This window comes from Fukomys damarensis, unplaced genomic scaffold (genome assembly GCF_012274545.1).
Source record: "Fukomys damarensis isolate Sample0158 unplaced genomic scaffold, DMR_v1.0_HiC HiC_scaffold_11, whole genome shotgun sequence".
Lineage (NCBI taxonomy): Eukaryota > Metazoa > Chordata > Mammalia > Rodentia > Bathyergidae > Fukomys > Fukomys damarensis.
This window is the reverse complement of record NW_022900923.1, coordinates 24845704-24867676: the sequence shown is the minus strand read 5'-3', so window position 1 is coordinate 24867676 and position 21973 is coordinate 24845704. Positions and strand designations below refer to the sequence as shown.

Here is a 21973-nt window from a genome sequence, read left to right as displayed (position 1 = left end):
TAGTAATCTCAGTTTTATCTCAGTATTGGTTTTTTTATTTTTTTATATTTTTTTGCACCAGGGGTAGTACTAGGGCCCTTGCACTTGTGAGGCAGGTGGCAAATCCACTAAGCCAAATCCCCACCCTTATCTCAGTATTAGGAAAAAGACTGGGTCTAATGGTTCTGTGCCAAGAAAACCCTCATATTGATATGTTTTATAAAATTGTATATATTCATATTATGTGTACATTGTATCAAAATATACAAATTAAATAATTTATATATTAATTATGTGATCTATACATTTCATTAATAATGAATATATAAATCCCTTATAATCCCACCAACCAAAAGTAACCCTATTGACCCTTTTATCTTTATTTTTAAGTATTTTTGTGATTTTATAAAATTTTATGTATACCTATGAAGATACTATCACATTAAAACTATAACATGTGTCTAGTTTTTATTTTTTCACTTAATCTGTAAAACAATTGCTTTTCAAATGGCAGGGTTGAAGAGCTGGTTGGAGCAATCAGTTTCTTAAACAGAAGTGAAGCAGGTCACCACCTCCAGGTGCCTGCCATGAAGATTGTAACAGGTGAGCCCACAGGCATCCTCAGCTCCACTGCTGGAAATGGTACATGGTGAGGCATTCCCGTATAAGCATTGCCATCCCCAGGTAATATCTGCTCCCCTCTGAGTCCTACTGTTTCTTTGATAGTCATGTTGAGGAGCTATCTACTGTTCCCATAAATACCCCCGTGACTTGTGAGTCTCACACTTGGCCCTTCAAGCTTTGACTTTCTCTTCACAGGTCTGCATTGCTACAGAACAGGGCTGTGGTCCTGGTGGTGCTTACCTGAACTTCCAGGAGGGTTTTTGTTTGTAAGTTTAGGAAGAATTTTTCTATCCTTGAAATTCTTCCCTACATAGTGTAAATAATTATGGGTTGCTTTCCAGGCACAAAACCTGTAGGAAGAATGGTTTCTTGTCACAGCGAGAAAACTCTCATCAGAGAGGACTGTAACAAGGACAGGGGATGCCTCAAGGGCCATTCTTCACTAAGGGTGTTTGGTCTCCAGCAGAGGAAACACTGTAGGCTTGAAAGGCCACCTGTCAGAGGTCCTTCTGAGGGGCCAGGGTTTAGCTCAGTGGTGCTATATCCTGCCTTGAAAGCACAAATCCTCAATGCCACAAAAAAAGTTTTGAGGCCTCCTCTTTATCCAGACCTCTTCTCATGGATGGGGGAACTGACCTAAGCTGTAGCTGGGGGATTTTCTTCTGGAAACACAGTGAATGAGTCTGTGAAGAATCTATTCTGCTCAGGCCTGAACTGCTTAACTGAGCACCAGACTATAAAATCTTCATTCTAACTCACCTGCTACAGGTAAAGTGTCTGTCTGGTTTCCATCAGTCCCTTTCTAAGAACCTTGCTACCCCTTCGCCTTATCTCTGTGGCCTTTCCCTGAAATAAGCCCTGGATCCTCCTACCTATGTACTCACTGTTACCTGATAATTGTTATTCCCTAAAGGCCTCATAACACTTCTTCCCTGGCCCCAAGTCCCTTGATATCCCCACTTAAACCAGCCCAGGGTTTGGACTCCTTGGTGAGTCCTAGCTAATACTAGGCCTATCTTCATGCTTCCTTGACTCTGGCAGTCTTGCTTGCCACCATTCTCCTCCTTCCCCAAAAAGTAGATTATTTTAGTACAGCTGCTTTCTCTCATTCCACTCACTAAATCATGCCTCCATCATGGACCTCCCAATATGCGACTGGTAGATTATTTGTGGTTGTAAAACCCCAAGAGACCTGATTTCTAATCCTAGAGTTACCATTTACCAAGTTTTCTGAGGCAAATACCTTAACTATTCTGAATCTCAATTCCTCTTCCATAAAATAGAAATATTTTTCTCCATCTACTTCACAAGGTTGTTGAAGACTTTGGGTTAATATATGTGTACACAATTTTTATAATACATGTGTAAATCTCTCTGTAAGTATATAGGGAAGTAAGTAAAGAATCAACTGCATGAAGATCAGGGATTCAAAACCTCCCTCCCAAGATCAGGTAGTCTTTCTAAATATAGTACACGTAGAGGGATCAGGATACTGAATCAAGCCAGAAGAAGCATATGGTTTCTAGAAGCTTCTGATTCCTCACAGTCTCAAGATGAGTATCTATTTAGTCTTTGTTAGGACAATATTAGGTGTCAGGTAGCAATTGTTATTTGAAAGGCTAATTGCTTATCTTGAACTAAAAATTTTGTATTCTTTGGAATATCTAGCAACTGTATGCCCTCCATAGTGATTATGGGGTTGGGACATAAAAATAAAACACTTCTAACTCCTTCCATGAGGCTACTAAACATAAGTAGTTTTGTGACCTTGACAGACTTTTTCCCCAAGGAAATATGAGAAACATAGGCCTAAGGAAACCTTACAGCCTTGATCCAAGCAAGCATAGGAAGAGGAAAGGTTAGGAACCCAGAATTTTGGTTCTTAGTCTGTCATCCTCTTAACCAGTGTGCAATGTTAGAGATGGAGTGTGGAATGTGTGTGAAATGTAGGATATGAACAACCATCACACTTACAGTGAAACAGGAAACTATGAAACCAAGCCCTAGAGGAAGACAGAGATCTGTTTTCTTGACCAGGAAATCAACATGTAAGAGGAAACTAGTCACCTTTTCCAGAAGTACATAATGACGGGGAAGACAGACATGATAGCTCCATGAAACATGTTCCGGTCTAGGTGGCCCTCTGCAATGGAAGTAAGGATGGCATCCTTCTGGGACTCAGTGATGTTCACCTATCCACAGAGTGGGAGTTGGTCATTGGCTGAGCTTCAAGCAAAGCCGAAAACCTTTCTTGGCCCCAGGGTGCTCAAGACCACCCACTTCCTCTCCAGAAGCCACCAGTTTTTGTGGACTTGCTAAGAAAGGACAACAAGTTGGCCAAGGACTTAGAAGGTAACTTGCAATTAGTTTTCTGGATACTTATTGGGAAAAATGCTCCTTGGCAGAAGGCAAAAGTGAGGTAGGAGTGCCCCTCACCCTCAGCTTTGGAGAAAATTCAGCATGTAAGAAGAGCCTCAAGATAATGTTAATTTTGGACTGCATTAGGACCACATCATTCTCGTTGTATGCCCTGTTGGACTGCAGCATTTGAGCTGAACTCACCAAATCATTAAACCTAAAAAAAAAAAAAAGACACAGTAAGCAAAAAATCAGCATGGAGAAGATGGAGGCAGTAACTGGATAAGGCACTTGGCCTTATGTGAGCCAGATTGTGACTGAAATCACTATACCTCTTTCAAGTTAAGCCAAGCTTTGCTTGCTAGGAGGGCTTAAGGATGGAAACCCATGAGCAGAAGATAAGATGAGAAACTTACTTCTCCATTTCAGAAAGGAAATATAAATCATTAACTGCAAAGTTGATGACAATGATCCTCTGGCCATATATACGACGTTTTACAAGGCTTATTTCTTCCTTCTCCTGTTCGGTTCTTCGGGCATTTGTGGACAGTGGGGTTAGACGCCCTGATACAGTGGGTGATGTTGAGAAATCTAGAGAAGAAAGATTTAATTAAAATCTGGTTTGATGAAATTACTCTTAAAGCTCAGGCATCACTTCAACCTGGGCAAAACTATGATAAAGAAAGGAGACTGTCCACCCATTCTTTCAGCCTGTTGAGTCATTTCCTACCACTGGGTTCAGCCTCCTACTTAGACTTGACAGATTGCTGAAAAAAGAATCAGCTCAGCAAACATAACAACAACAATAACGACAACAAAAAGTAACCAGCACCAAAGGATGTTTTCATGGTTTTTGTCCAATCGAAACAGAATCACAAGTAGGTATGCCCTAAGGTTTCTGCAGACTATGAAAACTGAAAATAGTGATATGACCTTCTAAATGGAGAATGTGAAAAAGAAAGAAAGAAAGAAAGAAAGAAAGAAAGAAAGAAAGAAAGAAAGAAAGAAAGAAAGAAAGAAAGAGGTTGTTATGGTTTATATCTAGGTGTGTCCCTAAAGCCTCATATTTTTATAGGTGGATCTTTGGGAGGTGACTGGATCATGGAGGCTTGATATCATCATTGACTCCTCAAAGGAGGTTGGTCACTGTCAGTACAGCCTGGAATGGTCTGTGTCCCTTCCTATCTCTTCTTTTGACTCTTCCTGGAAGCCATCAGGTGAGCAGAATTCCTCTGTCCTGGGCCTTTTATCATGCCTCTGCCTTGGAGGCATCTGATAATGGACTGAAACTTCTGCATACTGTGAGCCACAATAAACCTCTCTTTAAGTTGTTGGAGTCAAGTATTTTGCCCTAGTGACAGGGAAGAGATTAAGGCAGTGCTTCTGATGATGCTCATTCACATTTATCAGGGAAGGCAGGGTATGGTGGCACAGGTTTATAATCCCAGTGCTCTGATAGGCTGAGGAAGAAGGATCATAAATTAAAGCCTATTGGGCAGTTTACCAATTTATGGAGATATCTTAAAATGCAAAATAGAAGAGATGCTGGGATGTAGCTCAATGTATGGGGTCTGGCTTCAATCCCCAATAACAGAAAAACAAAACAAACAAAATAGTTTATCAAGAAAGTAATTTATTCAAGATTTGTCATGTAGAGGTACAAGATCCCAGTAATGAATGTAACTGTTCTGTATCCCTAAAATGTACCAATAAACTCAATTAAAGCTGAAAAAAAAAGAAAGTAATTTAGGGATAAATTAAAAAGGCAAAATAAAGAGAAAGTCAAACATAAAATAATTTATTTTTAAAATTGATGATAGAATGGGTGAAAAATGCAAATAAGTAAAGAAAAGCACAGAAGTTCCAAAAGATTTGGAATGTATGTTAGAAAAATAAAACAAATATTTTAGAAGGTCCTGACTAGAAGAAGAAATACATCCACAGGGATTCATATCTGAGAAGGGAACTTTTTGAGGCCAGATCTGACAAGTACAACTTGGTTGGGATTAAAATCTTGTCTGATCCAGATATAAAATTTACTAATCTTCCAGCAAACCCTTCATTCAAGAATCTAGTCCAGAAAGGACTGATGCAGGTGTGGCTAAAGTATCAATAGGGAGAAATGACTTACTCTCTTTGTTGTGCATTTCAAGATGAAGATACTCTATAAATTCCTGACACTTCCTGGGATTTGATATAAATCTGCGGTAGCTACAAAAGCTCTTGATAAAGTTGACCATTTTCAGCCAACCTCTTTTCTGAGGAAACAAAAAGAGGTGCAATTATATTTATAAGTGTAGCTGCTACTCACTAAGAGTTCACTATGTGCCAGTAACTTGGCATTCATTACATTTAATCCTCACAACACCTCTATGAAGGATTAATTGTTATCTCTAATCTAAAAGTCAAGAAACTCAGGTCAAGGGCTTGTATAACCTTCTCCAGATTAAGTAATTGGTAGATATAACATATTAGCTTCAACTCTTGTACCTATTATTCACTTGACTCTAATCAGAGGCAGAGAAGAGAAGGATTTGTTTAAATTCCCAGTATGACAATTTCTGTGAGCTTCAGCTCATCCTATTAAAATAGGGCTTTAAAGACCCACCAACATCTCCAAGGAGTAATGATTCTGGTTACTATGGTAACAGAGATAATCTTTTGAATAGGTTTCAATGCTTGGGCAATGGTTTTCTTGTCATGAATATCTTGTTTTCACTTTCTTCCTCACTGACCTGGGATTCCTGCAGGTTTACTGTTGTTTTTGAAGGCTTCCTCTGTGAAGTCTGCACTTCAGTTTCCACCTCTAGAGGAGGAAGTGGGAACAGTTCTTGATATTCTTTAAACCTGTCAGGAGGGAGACCAAGAATATTATATTTTAAAAGGCAAAACCTTGGCACACAGCAGGGAAACCTGGCTAAGTTTCTGAAAGAAGTTGCAGCAAGAATTGGAGAATGGTGAAATACTTAAAAATACTCTTTTAATCCTTTGTTAATGCCTTAAGGCCTTAAAGGAAAGAGAGAGAAGAAGGACAGAGAGAGAGAGAGAGAGAGAGAGAGAGAGAGAGAGAGAGAGAGAAGCAGACAGGAAGATTCAATATAAATTTGATCTTTCCTTTGTAGGAGTCTCTGGCAGTGAGAATTAGTTGAGAACTTTGATTCATATGGCTTTCAAAAGATAATGAGAAGCTCCAGAAAGAAAGAATCCTTGCCTTCATGGGGCATACTTACCATTTTTCTTCCAGAGATTTCATGACATAGCTCTGGAGTATCAGCAGTGTGGTTGCACCAATATGATGCATGTGAGGGACTTTTTTAATAATAGGAGCATTGCACTGAAGCATTTCTTCTAAAAATATGCAAAAGAGAGAGAGAGAGAGAGTGTGTGAAAGGGCTATCCTTCCCCTGTACCAAAGGTAGCTGCTACTTTTTTTTTAAATCTTGGAGTCTCACGGTTCCCTATTATTCTCAATCTGTCTTGATTACGATTTTCATACTTTGTTGGAAAATCTTCAAAGCATATTTGAAACGTTATGTATAAGGGCATTTATAGATAAGATACTGTTCTACTTTAGTTCCTTTGGAATTTTGAAGATGAATACTGAAGGAAAATAATTTTATAAAAGACATTTCTGCAGCTGTTATGAAGTTTTTGGTTTAAGGAAAAAGCATAAGAGTAAAAGGATTAAAGTTAAATTTGGGGGGCAGATGGAGAATCCAAGATTACCAGTAGGTACCTTAAGGGCACCATCAAGACAAGATCTGGGCACTTCTCTTTCTCTTCTAGCTCATTCAAAATGATGTAGAGAACTCAAAATCATGAGACTTAATAAGTAAATTTTTCTTACAAATAGACTTGCTAATTTTACTTCTTTTTAGTTTAATATTTATGCCCTTATTTTGATCAACTGCAAGAAAAACCTGCACAAAAACTGTCTGTTCAACTCTGACAAATAAAGATCTACCTTCATTCATCCAATATGGGGCTCTGCTCACCCTTAATTTGAATTACAGGTAAATATTTTATTTGTAACCTCTGTTTCTGGCTAAGACAGATGTACATTGGGCCAGATTTCCCTAGCTGCTTTAGGATTTAACGATGGAATGTCTCAAATTTGAATTCAAGTTCCACTAATTGAAAAAGCTACTTAACTTCAATGTATTTCACTAGTGATCCCTACCTTACAGAGATTGAATAAAATTCTATTTTAGGATTAAACATAATTAAATGAGAGAATATATGTGAAAATGCCTTGCATTTCACTGCTTTTATTTTAGTAGCAAGGCTTTGGATTCATTATTATTTTCTCTTTTCAATGTCCCTCTTACTCTTGGTCTCAATACTTTCTCCATGTGCCCACAATTCTCTTCTCCCTCTGGGAGCTCATTTGAGAAAGACTACTTCACAGATGCTTTTAGACATTAAAGGGAGAAGGAAACAGGACCAGGAGGAAAATATGTATACCAGGAGGATGTTTGCCATGGAGATAAGTCTTGATTATATTTTCCAAGGTAGACTTGTAGATTTTTTCATTGGTCTCCATACTGATCTTCTGTACTGCTATCAGGAATAGCAATGGATTTTCAGCTTTCCGATGTCTAAGGAACTCCCTGAAGAACTGCAAATGCTGTGTATTTAAGAGGACTTCTGCCAAGTTTCTGGAAAATAACACAGTACCTTTGGTGGAAAAAGAGATAATGACCTTGGAGTCTCTTCTGACTAGGGAATTGAGAAGGGCATTTCTTAGACTGGAGAGCCTATAGTAAAATGTGAAGAGCATAGTAGATGAATTGATTACATCTGTCTATTCTCTTGGCATTGAACTTAAACTTTTATTTATCCTTCCTAAACTTGGTTCAAATCATTTCATAACCCCAAAGGAAAAGGAAAGGAATTACTCTCTATCTATGTTTTTTCAAAGTAACTCTCTCTTTTTATATGATGCATTTAAAGCTACTTTTAGTTGGTACAATCATTTCTATGAGCCACAATATGGCTGGTCGGCCGTTATTCATCCATATTTGTAAATTTCCTTTGAAGATTTCTTCTTTCACTGTTCTTTGAAAAAAGGTAACTCTGTTGTTCACCCGCAATTCTCCTTCGTTTTGTATGATAGTTTTCCTGGGTAACCTGTGCTTGTATAATTTTGATTTTCCTTGACATTGTAAAATTATGTTCCCACAAGCTCCATTTCCAAATTTTAACTGCTCATCAAACCTAATTTATATGTCATAGCTATTATTTCAACCTCTCTACACACACCCATATGTTGACCAATTTGTTCTTCTTTTATGTGCTTTTTACATTACGTATAACATTAGCTAGGTTATTGAAGATATGCATGATAATGTTAGGGTTTTCTCAGTATTTGTTTTTTGTTAATATATGCTTGCAGTACATGATCATATTCCTTATGGAAAGTTGTTACATGTACATAACACTTCTCAATTATTCATAGTATTTGTTTTTTATAGATGCACTACATGATGATGACAAATTTGTTTTCAATTCTAGTTTCACTGATAGTTTTTTATAATGAATGGGTGCTGAGGATTGTAGGAAGTTTTTTCTGCATGAGTTGAGATAATATGGGTTCTCTCTTAATTTATTAATGTGGCTTATTATTTTAAATGGACATTATATATTACACCAACACTTGCATTCTTCAGATACATTTCTTTCAATATACATTTTTATGTATTGCTGAATTGCCAATATTATACTGAGAAACTTTAAAGAGGGGTATTAGTTCATAGTTTTCTTTTTTTACAAATTTTTGTCTAGTATGGAGATCAGGATAATACTGACTTCATAGAACAAATGTTCCTTCTTATTCTCACTTCTTGCCCTATTATGCCCCAAGAAATATTGGTATTATTTAAATATTTCATAGAAAATAGGAACCAAGATGGATTATGTAATGATGCAAATTTTCAATGATGAGTATCATTATATTCCATACCTTAAATATACGAATAAAATTAATTTAAAAATATTTTTAAAATATTAATTTAAAAATATTCTCCAATGAAACTTTTTGTGTATAAGGTTTGCTATGTGAGGCAATTTTTTATTTGTTTTGTTTTGTTTTTGGCATCAGAGATTGAACTCAGATCCTTGCAATTATGAGGCAGGTGGCAGAATCACTGAGCTAAATCCACAGCTCATATGTGAGGCAATTTTTAAAGACTAAATATATCATCTGATTTTCTCCAGCTTGAAAATAAGGAGACCCAACTTTATGTCAATTTTTTTTTGATATTGCAGTTTTCTGTTGTTATAAATTTATTCATATTTTCTACTTCTCCTTGAGTCAGTTTCACTAACTTATTTATTGCATTTAAGTTGTCTAATTGATTACTTCAATTTACCTACAATCTTTTTAATTTCAGTAGCATCTCCTCTTTAAACCTGATTTTGATGCTCTGGATCATGTCACTTTTTTCACTTGGTCAGTATAACTAAGAGTTTAGTCCTTTTATTGAGATTTACAAAAAACCCAAACAACTTCTTTGCTTTGACTTTCTCTATTTTTCCTTTCTTTCATTCAGTGGTAGCCTAATATTTATTATTAATTTCAACTGAGTTTAATTTGAGTATATCTTCCCACTGCCTTTGTTCTCCCTTGTTTCTGACACAAACTTTGATCTTTCTACAGTTTCCCTTAATGATGAGTGGCTCTTTTCCTTCAGCCAATCGAGATTTCTTTCTTTGCTTTATTTTTCAACAATTTTGTTACAATGTATGCAGGTGCAGATCTCTTGAGGCTATCTTCTTTTTTTCCATTTAGCTCATTGTCACACAATTCAATTACATTCCTAATTGGGAATTTGTAACTTTACATGACGTATCTTGTTTCTAATTTTTTCCCATTCCCCTGCCCTCCTTCAACTGCTCTACTTCTCCCTATTTACAAAGACTTTGTTTCCATTTTCTTCTTTTTCTCATATTTTTTTCATTCCCCTCTTTCTTTTCCCCTACCCCTTCTATTTTCCCTATACTTTTAGACCTTTAATAATCACACCACAGGTCTTCAGCTGCCTGCCTGCCTGCGATTACCCGGCAGTGGGTGCGAGAGCTCCCGGCCTGCGCGCGAGCTCCCGGCCTGCATGACAACAGACCCAGGAAGGCCCCAAAGACCCCAGAGGGGGTGTCTTCAGCTGCCTGCCTGCCTGCAATGGGCGCGAGAGCTCCCTGCCTGCATGACAACAGACCCAGGAAGGAAGGTAGCTGCGCGGGCGCCCTTGAAACACCCACACGACACCCCCCCCTTTCTCAAAGCTCCTGATCGGGCCAGTCCTTAGACCAACTCTGCAGAGGCATAGGTTCCCATGAAGGGTAGTTTTCTGAGCTCCCAACTTTGAACATCTTTAAAGAAAGGGCAGGGGAAACCTGTAATAGAACTGAGTGGAGTTCAACCCTGAGGGTAAGGAAACTAAAGTTAGGCCTTGTAGATTGTGTTCAATCTCAGTCGTGAGGAACAGCCATTGGCTAGCTAAGACCAGGGGATTGGGTTCCGCATATGACTGTGCATGTGGTATAATATGAGATCAGAGATAGCCTGAAAGAGGACCTTCAAATTCTTTTTCTTTCCCTCTCTCTTTTCTCTTTTTTCCTCTTTCCACCCTAAAATTTCTTTCTTTTTTCTGTCCTCTCTCTCCAACTCAGTCTCTTGCTCCACCATAGTGTCCCTCATCTCCCTTTTTATTCCAGTTCCTGAATAACTCAGACTTCTTTTATTATTTTTTGTTTTTAGGAGGGGTTTCTCTTTATGTTCTTTTCTCCAGTCATTTTACCTCACTCATGGCTCTGTACCTTCAAGGGAAGGCAAGCGCCTGTTACTGTTAAGGGGATATATTCCTGTCCTTATTCCTGCACTCTCTCTATCCCCCCTGAAGTTAATAGCTTTGTAAAGATAGTAAGGTAATTCTACAACCTCTGGATTCACTTCAAACCTGCTCTAATTCTTTCACTTATCTAATCCTCTTGTTCTAAGTCGAACCCCCCATCCTAAATGGTAAAGATGCCATATTGAAAAGAATATTCACTGCAAACATACTATGAGCTGCTTCTTGAAATTAATCTAATTCACATGAGTTAAAGGTGATACATTAATGACTACCATAAGTGGTCAGTTGGCAAGCTGTGCCTGATCCTATTGGGCTGCTGAATGTATCAATTGGGACAAAGAGTGGTGATTGATTTAAAGAGTTGTTTTCTCTGATATTATGAAAACGAGAATGTCTATGAGTCATTAGAAACTCAAAAGCTAAAACGCAACTATATTAGGAAGATTTAAGTAATACCCAGAAATTAAAGAAGGACAACCCAACAATAAAAATAAAAATGAGAAAACACTTAAGCAAGACACAAAAACAAATATCCAGTTCACCAATAGCAAATAGTAGGACAAATGAGGATGAAAAGTCTGATAGTGAACCAACAGGACTCCCTGGACCCATAGCACAGGAGGTAACAAAATTGATCAATCAGGCTCTAGAAAAATTCAAATCAGAAATAATTTCCCAGCTAGCCAGAGAGATGATGAGCAAAATAGAAGTCATGATTCGAGACTCTAGAGCAGAAACTGAGAAAAAAATAGATGAGCTCAAGACTGTGATAGAAGCCATGAAGACTCAGCATAAGAAAGACATGGAAACAATGAATGCCCAACAGAGGAAAGAAATGGAATCCATAAAACAGATTCAAACAGATATCCAGGAGATTAAAAACTCTATTGAAAGTGTACGAAACAGAATAAAAGATTGCGAAGATAGAATTTCAGATATAGAAGATAGGATAGCAGTCAGTGACCGTGAAAAAAGAGGTCTATTAAAAACAGTAAGGGATCATGAGAAATCAATCCAACAACTCCTAGACGATACAAAGAAAAATAACATAAGACTGATAGGAATTCATGAAAAAACAGGAGAAAACACAAATGATATAAAAAAGCTCTTCACAGAATTAATGACAGAAAACTTCCCAAACAGAAGGGAAGAATTAGACATACAGATAAGTGAGGCATATAGAACCCCAACTAGCCACGATCAAAAAAAATCTACACCTAGACATATAATAATCAAGATTCCAGAAATCCAACAGAAAAACAAAATACTACAAGCAGTAAGAGAAAAGAAACAAATCACATGCAAAGGGAAGCCCATTAGAATCACAGCAGACTTTTCAACACAAACCCTTAGGTCAAGGAGAGCCTGGAGTGAGGTATTCCAAGTCCTAAAAGAAAAGAATCTCCAACCTAGACTTTTGTATCCTGCAAAACTCTCTTTCAAAATAGATGGGGAAATAAAATACTTCCACGACAAAGAGCACCTGAGAAATTTCATGAACACCAAACCAGCACTGCAAGGAATTCTAAACAATATCCTAGAAAAGGACAACGAAATTCACAATAACATGAGGCCCAACAGACCAAATCAAATAGGCAAGGCAAGAAACTAAAAGGAGATGGGAGAAAAAGTAAAAAGAGTCAACAAATGGACAAAAACATGACAAGAATAAGTCAAAATATATCAGTTGTAACCATCAATGTTAATGGCCTCAATTCACCAATCAAGAGAAACAGATTGGCAGAATGGATTAAGAAGCAAAATCCAACAATATGTTGTATACAAGAAACACACCTAGTGCAAAAGGAAGTCCATAGACTGAAAGTGAAAGGATGGAAAACAATTCTCCATGCGTCAGGAGTCCAGAAAAAAGCAGGGGTAGCAATCTTATTCTCAGATAAAGTAAATTTCAAACCAAAACTCATTAAGAGAGACAAAGAAGGACACTACATCCTTGTAAAGGGAACAATTCAAGAGGAAGAGCTGACAATCATAAACATATATGCACCAAATATAAATGCCCCCAACTATATAAAACAAATATTAAGTAACATGAAAAACCAAATAAGCACTAATACAATTGTAGTGGGGGATTTAAATACCCCACTATCACAAATTGACAGATCTACTAGGCAGAAAATCAACAATGAAATAATAGAACTGAACCAAGCTTTGGAACACATGGACTTAATAGATGTTTATAGAGTATTCCACCCCCAAAAACCAGAATATACATTCTTTTCGGCTGCACATGGATCATTCTCCAAAATAGACCACATACTGGCTCACAAAACAGGTCTAAATAAATGCAAAAAAATTGAAGTCATCCCCTGTTTATTATCAGATCATAGTGCAATCAAACTAGACATCAATAGCACAAGAAACTATAGAAACTTCACAAGCACATGGAAACTGAACAACACTCTCCTAAACAATCAATGGATTACAGAGGAAATTAAAGAAGAAATTAGACAGTTTTTACAAATAAATGAGAATGCCAATACAACATACAGGAATCTTTGGGACACAATGAAAGCAGTTCTACGTGGAAAATTCATAACATTGAATGCCCACACTAGGAAAACAGAGCGGGCTCAAATAAACAACTTAACGATGAAACTTAGACTCCTAGAAAAACAAGAGCAAGAAAAACCCAAAGCTCGAACAAGAGAGGAAATTATAAAGATCCGAGCAGAAATCAATGCAATTGAAATTAAGAAAACGATACAAAAAATAAATGAAACAAAGAGCTGGTTTTTTGAAAGAATAAATAAAATTGACAAACCCTTAGCTAATCTTATCAAAAAAAGGAAAGAAAAGGCTCAGATCCATGCAATTAGGAATGAAAAAGGCGAAGTCACAACAGATCCGAAAGAAATCCAGAGGATCATGAACACCTACTTTGAGAACCTGTACTCTAATAAAATGGAAAACACAGAAGAAATGGACAGATTTCTAGATACTTATGAATTACCAAAGTTGAACGAAGAAGATAAAAACATTTTAAACACCCCAATCACAATCAGTGAAATTGAAAATGTAATTAAAAACTTACCAACAAAGAAAAGCCCAGGCCCTGATGGATTCACTGCTGAATTTTACAAGACATTTAGAGAAGAACTACTACCATTACTCTTCAAACTTTTCAATGAAATTGAAAGAGAAGCTATACTTCCAAATTCATTCCTGGAAGCAAGTATCACTCTGATTCCCAAACCAGAGAAAGATACAACCAAAAAGGAGAACTACAGACCAATCTCCTTAATGAATATAGATGCAAAAATCCTTAATAAGATACTAGCAAACAGAATACAGAGGATTATTAAGAAGATCATCCATCATGACCAAGTCGGATTTATTCCAGAGATGCAAGGGTGGTTCAACATACGAAAGTCAGTGAATGTAATACATTATATTAACAAAGTCAAGGACAAAAACCATATGATCCTCTCAATAGATGCAGAAAAAGCATTTGATAAAATTCAACACCCATTCATGATAAAAACCCTGCAAAAAATTGGAATAGATGGTCTATACCTCAATTTAATAAAGGCTATTTATGAAAAACCATCAGCCAACATCATATTGAATGGCCAAAAACTGAAAACCTTCATGTTAAAATCAGGAACAAGACAAGGATGCCCACTATCGCCACTTCTCTTCAATATAGTTCTGGAAACATTAGCCACAGCAATTAGACAAGAGAAAGAAATTAAAGCAATAAAGATAGGAAAGGAAGAAGTTAAACTATCATTATTTGCTGATGATATGATACTCTACATTGAAGATCCAAAAAACTCCACCAAAAAACTTCTAGACTTAATTGACAGATTCAGTAAAGTATCTGGATACAAGGTGAATACCCAAAAATCAATAGCCTTTCTATACACAAATAACAGACAGACAGAAAGAGAAATAAGGGAAAAAATTCCTTTTACAATAGCATCCAAAAAAATGAAGTATCTAGGAATCAATCTAACAAAAGAAACAAAAGATCTCTACACTGAAAACTACAGCACTCTGAAAAAAGAAATCGAAGAGGATATAAAAAAATGGAAAGATATCCCCTGCTCCTGGGTAGGAAGAATCAACATAGTGAAAATGGCCATACTACCGAAACTGCTATATACATTCAATGCAATGCCAATTGAAATTCCAACACTATATTTCACAGAACTAGAAAAAAGAATCCAAAAATTCATTTGGAACCACAAGAGACCTAGAATAGCAAAAGCCATTATAGGCAACAGTCACATGGCACCAGGTGTAACAATTCCCAATTTGAAACTATACTACAAAGCCACTGTGATAAAATCAGCATGGTACTGGCAAAGAAATAGGCCTGAGGATCAGTGGAACAGACTGGAAGGCACAAAAACAAATGCAGATGTACTCAGCTATCTCATCTTTTACAAAGGAGTTGACCATCCTCAGTGGAGGAACGATAGCCTCTTTAATAAATGGTGTTGGAAAAACTGGATGTCAACCTGCCACTGATTAAAATTAGACCCTTATCTTTTGCCATGCAGTAAATTAAAATCCAAATGGATTAAAGATCTAAATATTAAAACAGAAACATTAAACTTGCTGGAAGGTAAGTTAGGCAGAACTCTGGAAGACATTGGTATAGGAAAAGACTTTATGAACAAATCCTCAGTAGTACGGGAACTAGCAGAAAGAATCAACAACTGGGATCTCATCTTACTAAAAAGCTTCTGTACTTCAAAAGAAACCATTAGCAGAAGTAAGAGACAATCTACCATGTGGGAAAATGTTTTTACCAGCTGTACCTCAGACAAAGGACTATTATCAAGGACATATAAAGAACTCAAAACAATCAGTCCCCCCAAATATAAAGACCCGATCCAAAAATGGGCATCCGAAATGAACAGACATTTCTCATACAAAGAAGTGAAAGCAGCAAGAAAATATATGAAAAAATGTTCCACATCACTGGTCATTCGAGAGATGCAGATGAAAACAACACTGAGATTCCACCTCACCCCACAAAGAATGGCTGCTATCAAGAAATCACACAATAACAAATGTTGGCGGGGTTGTGGGGAGAAAGGAACCCTCCTCCATTGTTGGTGGGAGTGCAGACTAGTGCAACCACTATGGAAATCAATATGGAGATACCTCAAAGAGCTTGGACTGGAGGTTCCATTTGACCCAGCCATCCCTCTGTTGGGTATCTTTCCAAGAGAACTAAAAGAATCATATCACAGAGAAGTATGTGCACCCATGTTTATAGCGGCACAGTTTGTAATAGCTAAATCTTGGAAACAACCTATTTGCCCATCCGTTGGAAACTGGATAAAGAAGTTGTGGTTTTTCTATAAAATGGAATATTACTCAGCCATAAAGAGTGAGAGAATAGATTCATTCATAGGAAAATGGATACATATTGAAGATATACTCCTAAGTGAAATAAATAAGTCACACATGTGTAAATACCAAATAGTCTCCCTGGTGTGAATATTCTGCAGCAATGCATAAGATTCTAATAAGATTACTGACATTTAGAAATTTGAAGAAAGGAGCTAAAGGTGTAGGGAAGGTGTGATGCATAGGGGAAGAACAAAAAGGGAAAAGTAAAAAATGTGAGAGAATGAAAAGATGAAAATAAAGTGTTTGTAGATGGGGAGGCAGGAGGGGGTGAAGGGAGGGCAGAGGTAAGGGGAAAAAATGAGAATCAAGACTTGCCATGTAGACGTACATGATCCCGACAATGAATGTAACTGTACTGTATCCCTAAAATGTACCAATAAACTCAATAAAATTTAAAAAAAAATCATACCACAGTAATACATGTGCACCTATGTTCATAGCAGCACCGTTTAAAATAGCTAAACATCGGAAGCAGCCCAATTGCCCATCAAATGGAGATTGGATAAAGAAAATGTGGGTTTTTAAAATAATAAAATGGAGTACTACTTAATCATAAAGATTGAGAAACTGTATATTTATATTTAGTGGATGCCCATTGAGGTGATACTCTTAAGTGAAATAAATAGGGCATACACTGGGGCTGCGGATTTAGCTCAGCAGTTCGGTGGCCTGCCTTGCAAGCGCAAGCACAAGGACCAGAGTTCAATCCCCAGTACCAAAAAAAAAAAAAAAAAAAAAAAAAAAAAAACATTGTATAGATCCCACATAGTTTCTCTGGTGTGAGAAACTAAAAGTGTGAATAAGTATCAAAATGTATAGTCCATAATGTGAAACAAGACTATCTTCTTGGACTTTATTTTTTAATTAATTTTATGAGTACATTTTAGATATACAATGTAATGACATTCATCATTGGAAATTTGTGCCTTTACATAATATCTCTTGTTTCTTATTTTTTCCTGTTCCCATATTCACTTCAACCTCTCCACCCCTCTCTATTTACAGACTTTCTTCTATTTTTTTTCGTTTTCTCATGTTAATTCCACTCCCTTCTTTCACTTCCCCTTCCCATTTGCACCTTTAGTATTATGCATTTTAATCCTTATTTACACTTTGAGTTTCTCACACGAGAGAAACTACTCAGTATTTGCACATGTGTATCCTATTTATTTCACTTGAGTATTGCCTCAATATATTTCCATTTAGATATAAATGTCATTAATCTCTCACTGTTTATGGCTGAACAGTATTCTACTTTATAAAACACACACACACACACACACACACACACACACATTCTTTATCCATTCTCCAGCTGATGGGCAAGTGGGCTGTTTCCAAATTTTAGCTATTACAAACTGTGCTGCTATAAACATGAGTGCACATATATCCCTGTTGAATGATTCTTTTAATTCTTTTGGGAAGATACCCAGCAGGGGAATAGCTGGGTCAAATGGGACCTCTAGTCTTAATTCTTTGAGTTATCTGCATAATGATTTCCACAATGATTGCACCAGTCTATATTCAAACAAGCAGTGAAGGAGGATTCCTTTTTCCCCACAACCCTGTTAGCATTTGTAATTGGTTGATTTCATGTTGGCAACCATTCTTTCTGAGGTGAGGTAAAATCTCAGCATAATTCGCCTCTCTGGAACGACCAGTGATGCTGAACATATTTTCGTATGTTTATTTGCTATTCCTACTTCTTTGTCTGAGAAATGTCTATTTCAGAGGCACATCTTTGGATTAGATCTTTAAATGTGGGAGGTCTGATTGTTTTTTAATCTTTATATATTCTACATAGTGGATCTTTGTCTGAGGAGTAGCTGGTAAAAATTTGTCCCACGTTGTGGGTTGTCTCTTCACGTGTTGACAGTTTTTTTGTTTGTTTGTTTGTTTTTTGTACTGGGAATCAAACTCAGGCCCTTGAGCTTGTGAGGCAGGTGGCAGAACCACTGAGCCAAATCCCCAGCTCTGGTGGTTTTTATTGCTGCTTGCTGTCCAGAAACTTTTTAATGAAAAGAGATCCCACTTGTTGATTGTTTGTGCTGGTTCACATACAACTGAGGTTTTGTTCATGAAATCTTTTCCCATACCAATATCTTCATGAGGTCTATGTAAGCTCTCTGCAGCAGGTTTAGTGTTTCTGTTTAATATTTAGATCTTTAATCCACTTTGATTTTAGTTTAGAGCATGGTGGGAAATTTAAGTCTAATTTTTGTCTTTGGCATGATGAAACCCAGTTTTTTCAGCACCATTTATTAAAGAAGCTATCTCTCCTCCAGTGAGGTTTCTTTTTTTTTTTTCTTTTTTTTTTTTTTTGACTTCTTTGTTAAAGATGAGGTGGCCGAGCATGTCTGAAGTTGCTTTTGCTTTTGCACCATTTAATCTGTTCCACTGGTCCTCAGGTCTGTTTTTTCGCCATTACCATACTGTTTTACCATAGTATCTTTGTATATAGTTTCAAGTTGGGGTTGTGATACCCCCTACCTTGTCTTTATTGCTTAGAAATACTTTTGCTATTCTAGGTCACCTCTTGTTCCAAATGAATATTTGAATTACTTTCTCAAGGTATGTGAAGTATGCTTGTGGGATTTCAATTGGGATTACATTGAATCTATACAGCAGTTTTGGAAGCATGGCCATTTTTACTATGGTCGTTTTTCCAACAAGGAGCAAGGAATATCTTTCCATTAACTGATATACTCTTCCATCTCTTTTTTTTAAAAGGATGTATATTGAGTTTATTGGTACATTTTAGGTATACAGTACAGTTACATTCATTATTCGGATCTTGTACCTTTACATGACAGGTCTTGGTTCTCATTTTTTTCCCCTTGTCCCTGCCCTCCCATCACCCCCTCCTCCCCTCCCCATTTACAAACACTTTATTTCCATTTTTTTGATTTTCTCATATTTTTTTCTTTTCCCTTATTCCTTTTCCATCTCTTTTTTCAGAGTTCTATAGGGTTTAGAGTAGAGGTGTTTGAAATCTTTCATTAGGTTGATTCCCAGGTATTTCATTTTTTTGGGATACTACTGTGAAGGGAATTGTCTCTCCAGATCCACTTTCAGGGAGACTTTTGCTTGTGTACAGGAAAGCTATTGATTTTTGTGTGTTGACCTTGTGTCCCATTACTTTAGTGAACTGAATATTAAGTCTAGAAGACTTTTGGTGGAGTCCTTGGGGTCTTCTACATAGAATATCACATCATGTGCGAATAGTGACAATCTAACTTCCTATCTTTGTTCCTTTTATTTTTTTCTCTTGTCTAAGTGCTATAGCTAATATTTCCAAAACTATATTGAGCAGGAGTGGTGATAGTGGATATCCTTGGCTTGTTCCCAATTTTATTGTGAAGGATTTCAATTTTTGACCATTTACTATGATATTGCCTGTTGCTTTTTCAGAGAGGACTTTATCAGGTTAAGGTAGAGACCATGTATTCTAATTATTTGCAGGGTTTTATCAAGAATACATGGTGGATGCTTGTCAAACACCTTTTCTTCATCTTTTGAGAGGATCATATGGTTTTTGTCCATAGCCCTAATAATATGGTGTATTACATTTATTGATTTATGTATGTTGAAACACCCCTGCATCCTTGGGATGAATCCCATTTGGTCCAGGTGTATGATCTTCTGCATTCTGTTTGCCAGTGTCTTACTGAGGATTTTTGTGTCTATGTTCATTACTGAGAATGGCCCATAGTTCTCTTTTTCAATTGGGTCTTTGTCTGCATTGGGGATCAAGGTGCTGCTTGCATCCAGGAATGAATTTGGGAATATTGCTTCCCTTTCAATTTCATTGAAGAGTTTAAAGAATAGTGGAAATAATTCCTCTCTAAATGTCTCAGCAGTGAAGCAACTAGGGCCTGGGCTTTTCTAGGTGGGTAAGTTTTTAATTGCATTTTCAGTATCATTGATTAACATTGGGTTGCTTAAAATTTTTAGGTCTTCTTCATCCAACTTTGGTAATCCATGCATATCTAGATATTTGTCCATTTCTTCTGCGATTTCCAACTTATTGGTTTGTATGTTCTCAAAGTAAGTATTGATGATCATTTGAATTTCTGCTCAGTCCATCATAATTTCACCCTTTTCATTATTAAATCTGTGGACTTCGGTCTTTTCTTTAATTTTTTTATAAAGTTGGCTAAGAGTTCGTCAATTTGTTTATTAGTTTGAAGAACAAACTCTTTGATTTATTGATATTTTGTATAATTCTCTTTGTCTCAATTGCATTGATTTCTGCTCTGATTTTTCTAATTTCTTCCTTTGTATGAACTTGGGGTTTGTCCTACTCTCCTTTTTCTAAAAATTTGAAGTTATCATCAGGATGTTTAATCAAGCTCACTCTCTTTTCCTAATAGGGGTATTCACTGCTATGAATTTTCTTCATAAGACTGCTTTCATTTTATCCCATAGATTCTGATGTGTTATACTGACATTGATATTTAATTGTAGAAACTATCTAATTTCTTAATTTCCTCTGTGACCCATGAGTTATTCAGAGGTGTGTTGTCCAATTTCCATGTGTTTATGAAATTCTTGCGGTTTATTTTGCTGTTGATTTCCTATTTCATCACACTATGGTCTGATAATATACAAGGGATAACTTCAATTCCTTTGCACTTACTTAAACATGTTCTATGAGTAAGTACATGGTCTATTTTAGAGTAAAACCTGTGTGCAACTGAAAAGAATGTGTATTCTGATTTTGTGGGGTGAAACACTCTGTAACCTCTGTTCAGTTCAATTGTTCAAGAGTTTGATTGAATTGTAGTATTTTGTTATTTTGTGTCTCATCAATCTATTGTGACAGTGGGTTATTGAGGTCTTCCACTACTATTGCTTTAGGGATTATTTGATTTTTCATGTCTGCTAATATTTTCTTTATATAGTTGTGTGCACTAGCATTCTTCCTCTTGTATCATTTCTTTTACAAAGATGTAGTGACCTTCTTTGTCCTTCTTAATCAGTGTTGGTTTGAAATCCATTTGATATGCAAATAGGATAGTTATTCCTGCTTTCTTTCAAGTTCCTGTCACGTGGAGTATTGTTTTCCACACTTTAACTTTCAGTATATGAATTTCTGTTTGAATTAAGTGTGTGTTCTTGTATGGAGCATATTGTTGGATCTTGCTTCTTGAACCATTTCTTTTAACTGGTGAATTGAGACCATCAACATTGATGGTTAGAACTGACATGTATTGGCTTATTCTAGTCGTGACATTTTCCTGTTGTTGGATTCTCCCCTCTGCCTTTAATTGCTTGTCATTCCTGATGGATTCATTTTGCTAGGCCTTCTGTTACCCTCATTGCCTTTTCTGGGTATATTGTTTAAAAATGTTTGGGGTGCTGGTTTGGTAGTCAGCAACTTCCTCAGTGGCTCTTTGTTATGAAATTTCTCCATTGTTATGAATTTCTCCATTAACTTTGAAAGATTATTTTGCAAAGTATATCAGTCTGGGTTGGAGGTTGTTTCTTTTAGGGCTTGACATACTTCACTTGAGGCTCCTTTTGACTTGAGAGCTTATGTTGAGAAGTCTGATGTGATTCTGGTGGACTTTCCTTCATATGTGATTTATTTCTTTTCTCTAATTGCTTCTAAATTTTGTTCTTCTTTTGAGTTTCTGGAATCTTGACAATTACATACATCTTTGAGATGGCTAGTTAGAGTCCTATATGCCTCATTTATTTGTATGTCAAGTTCTTTTCATCTACTTGGGAAGCTTTCTGCTATTACTTCCATAGGCAGTTTTTTATGT

The 21973-nt window shown here is 36.6% G+C and overlaps 1 protein-coding gene across 1 annotated transcript in view; it reads right to left on the bottom strand.

The window, feature by feature from the left end:
• Rgsl1 (regulator of G protein signaling like 1) overlaps positions 1-21973 on the bottom strand; it is an 84457-nt gene that overhangs the window by 3186 nt on the left and 59298 nt on the right. Inside the window, exons 12-19 of the mRNA XM_033761964.1 lie at positions 7426-7619; positions 6192-6309; positions 5697-5808; positions 5093-5219; positions 3378-3552; positions 3040-3178; positions 2671-2795; positions 844-953 (exon numbers count right to left, since the gene is read on the bottom strand). Coding sequence (XP_033617855.1) covers positions 844-953; positions 2671-2795; positions 3040-3178; positions 3378-3552; positions 5093-5219; positions 5697-5808; positions 6192-6309; positions 7426-7619 — 1100 coding nt within the window. The remainder of the gene's footprint in view (positions 1-843; positions 954-2670; positions 2796-3039; positions 3179-3377; positions 3553-5092; positions 5220-5696; positions 5809-6191; positions 6310-7425; positions 7620-21973) is intronic.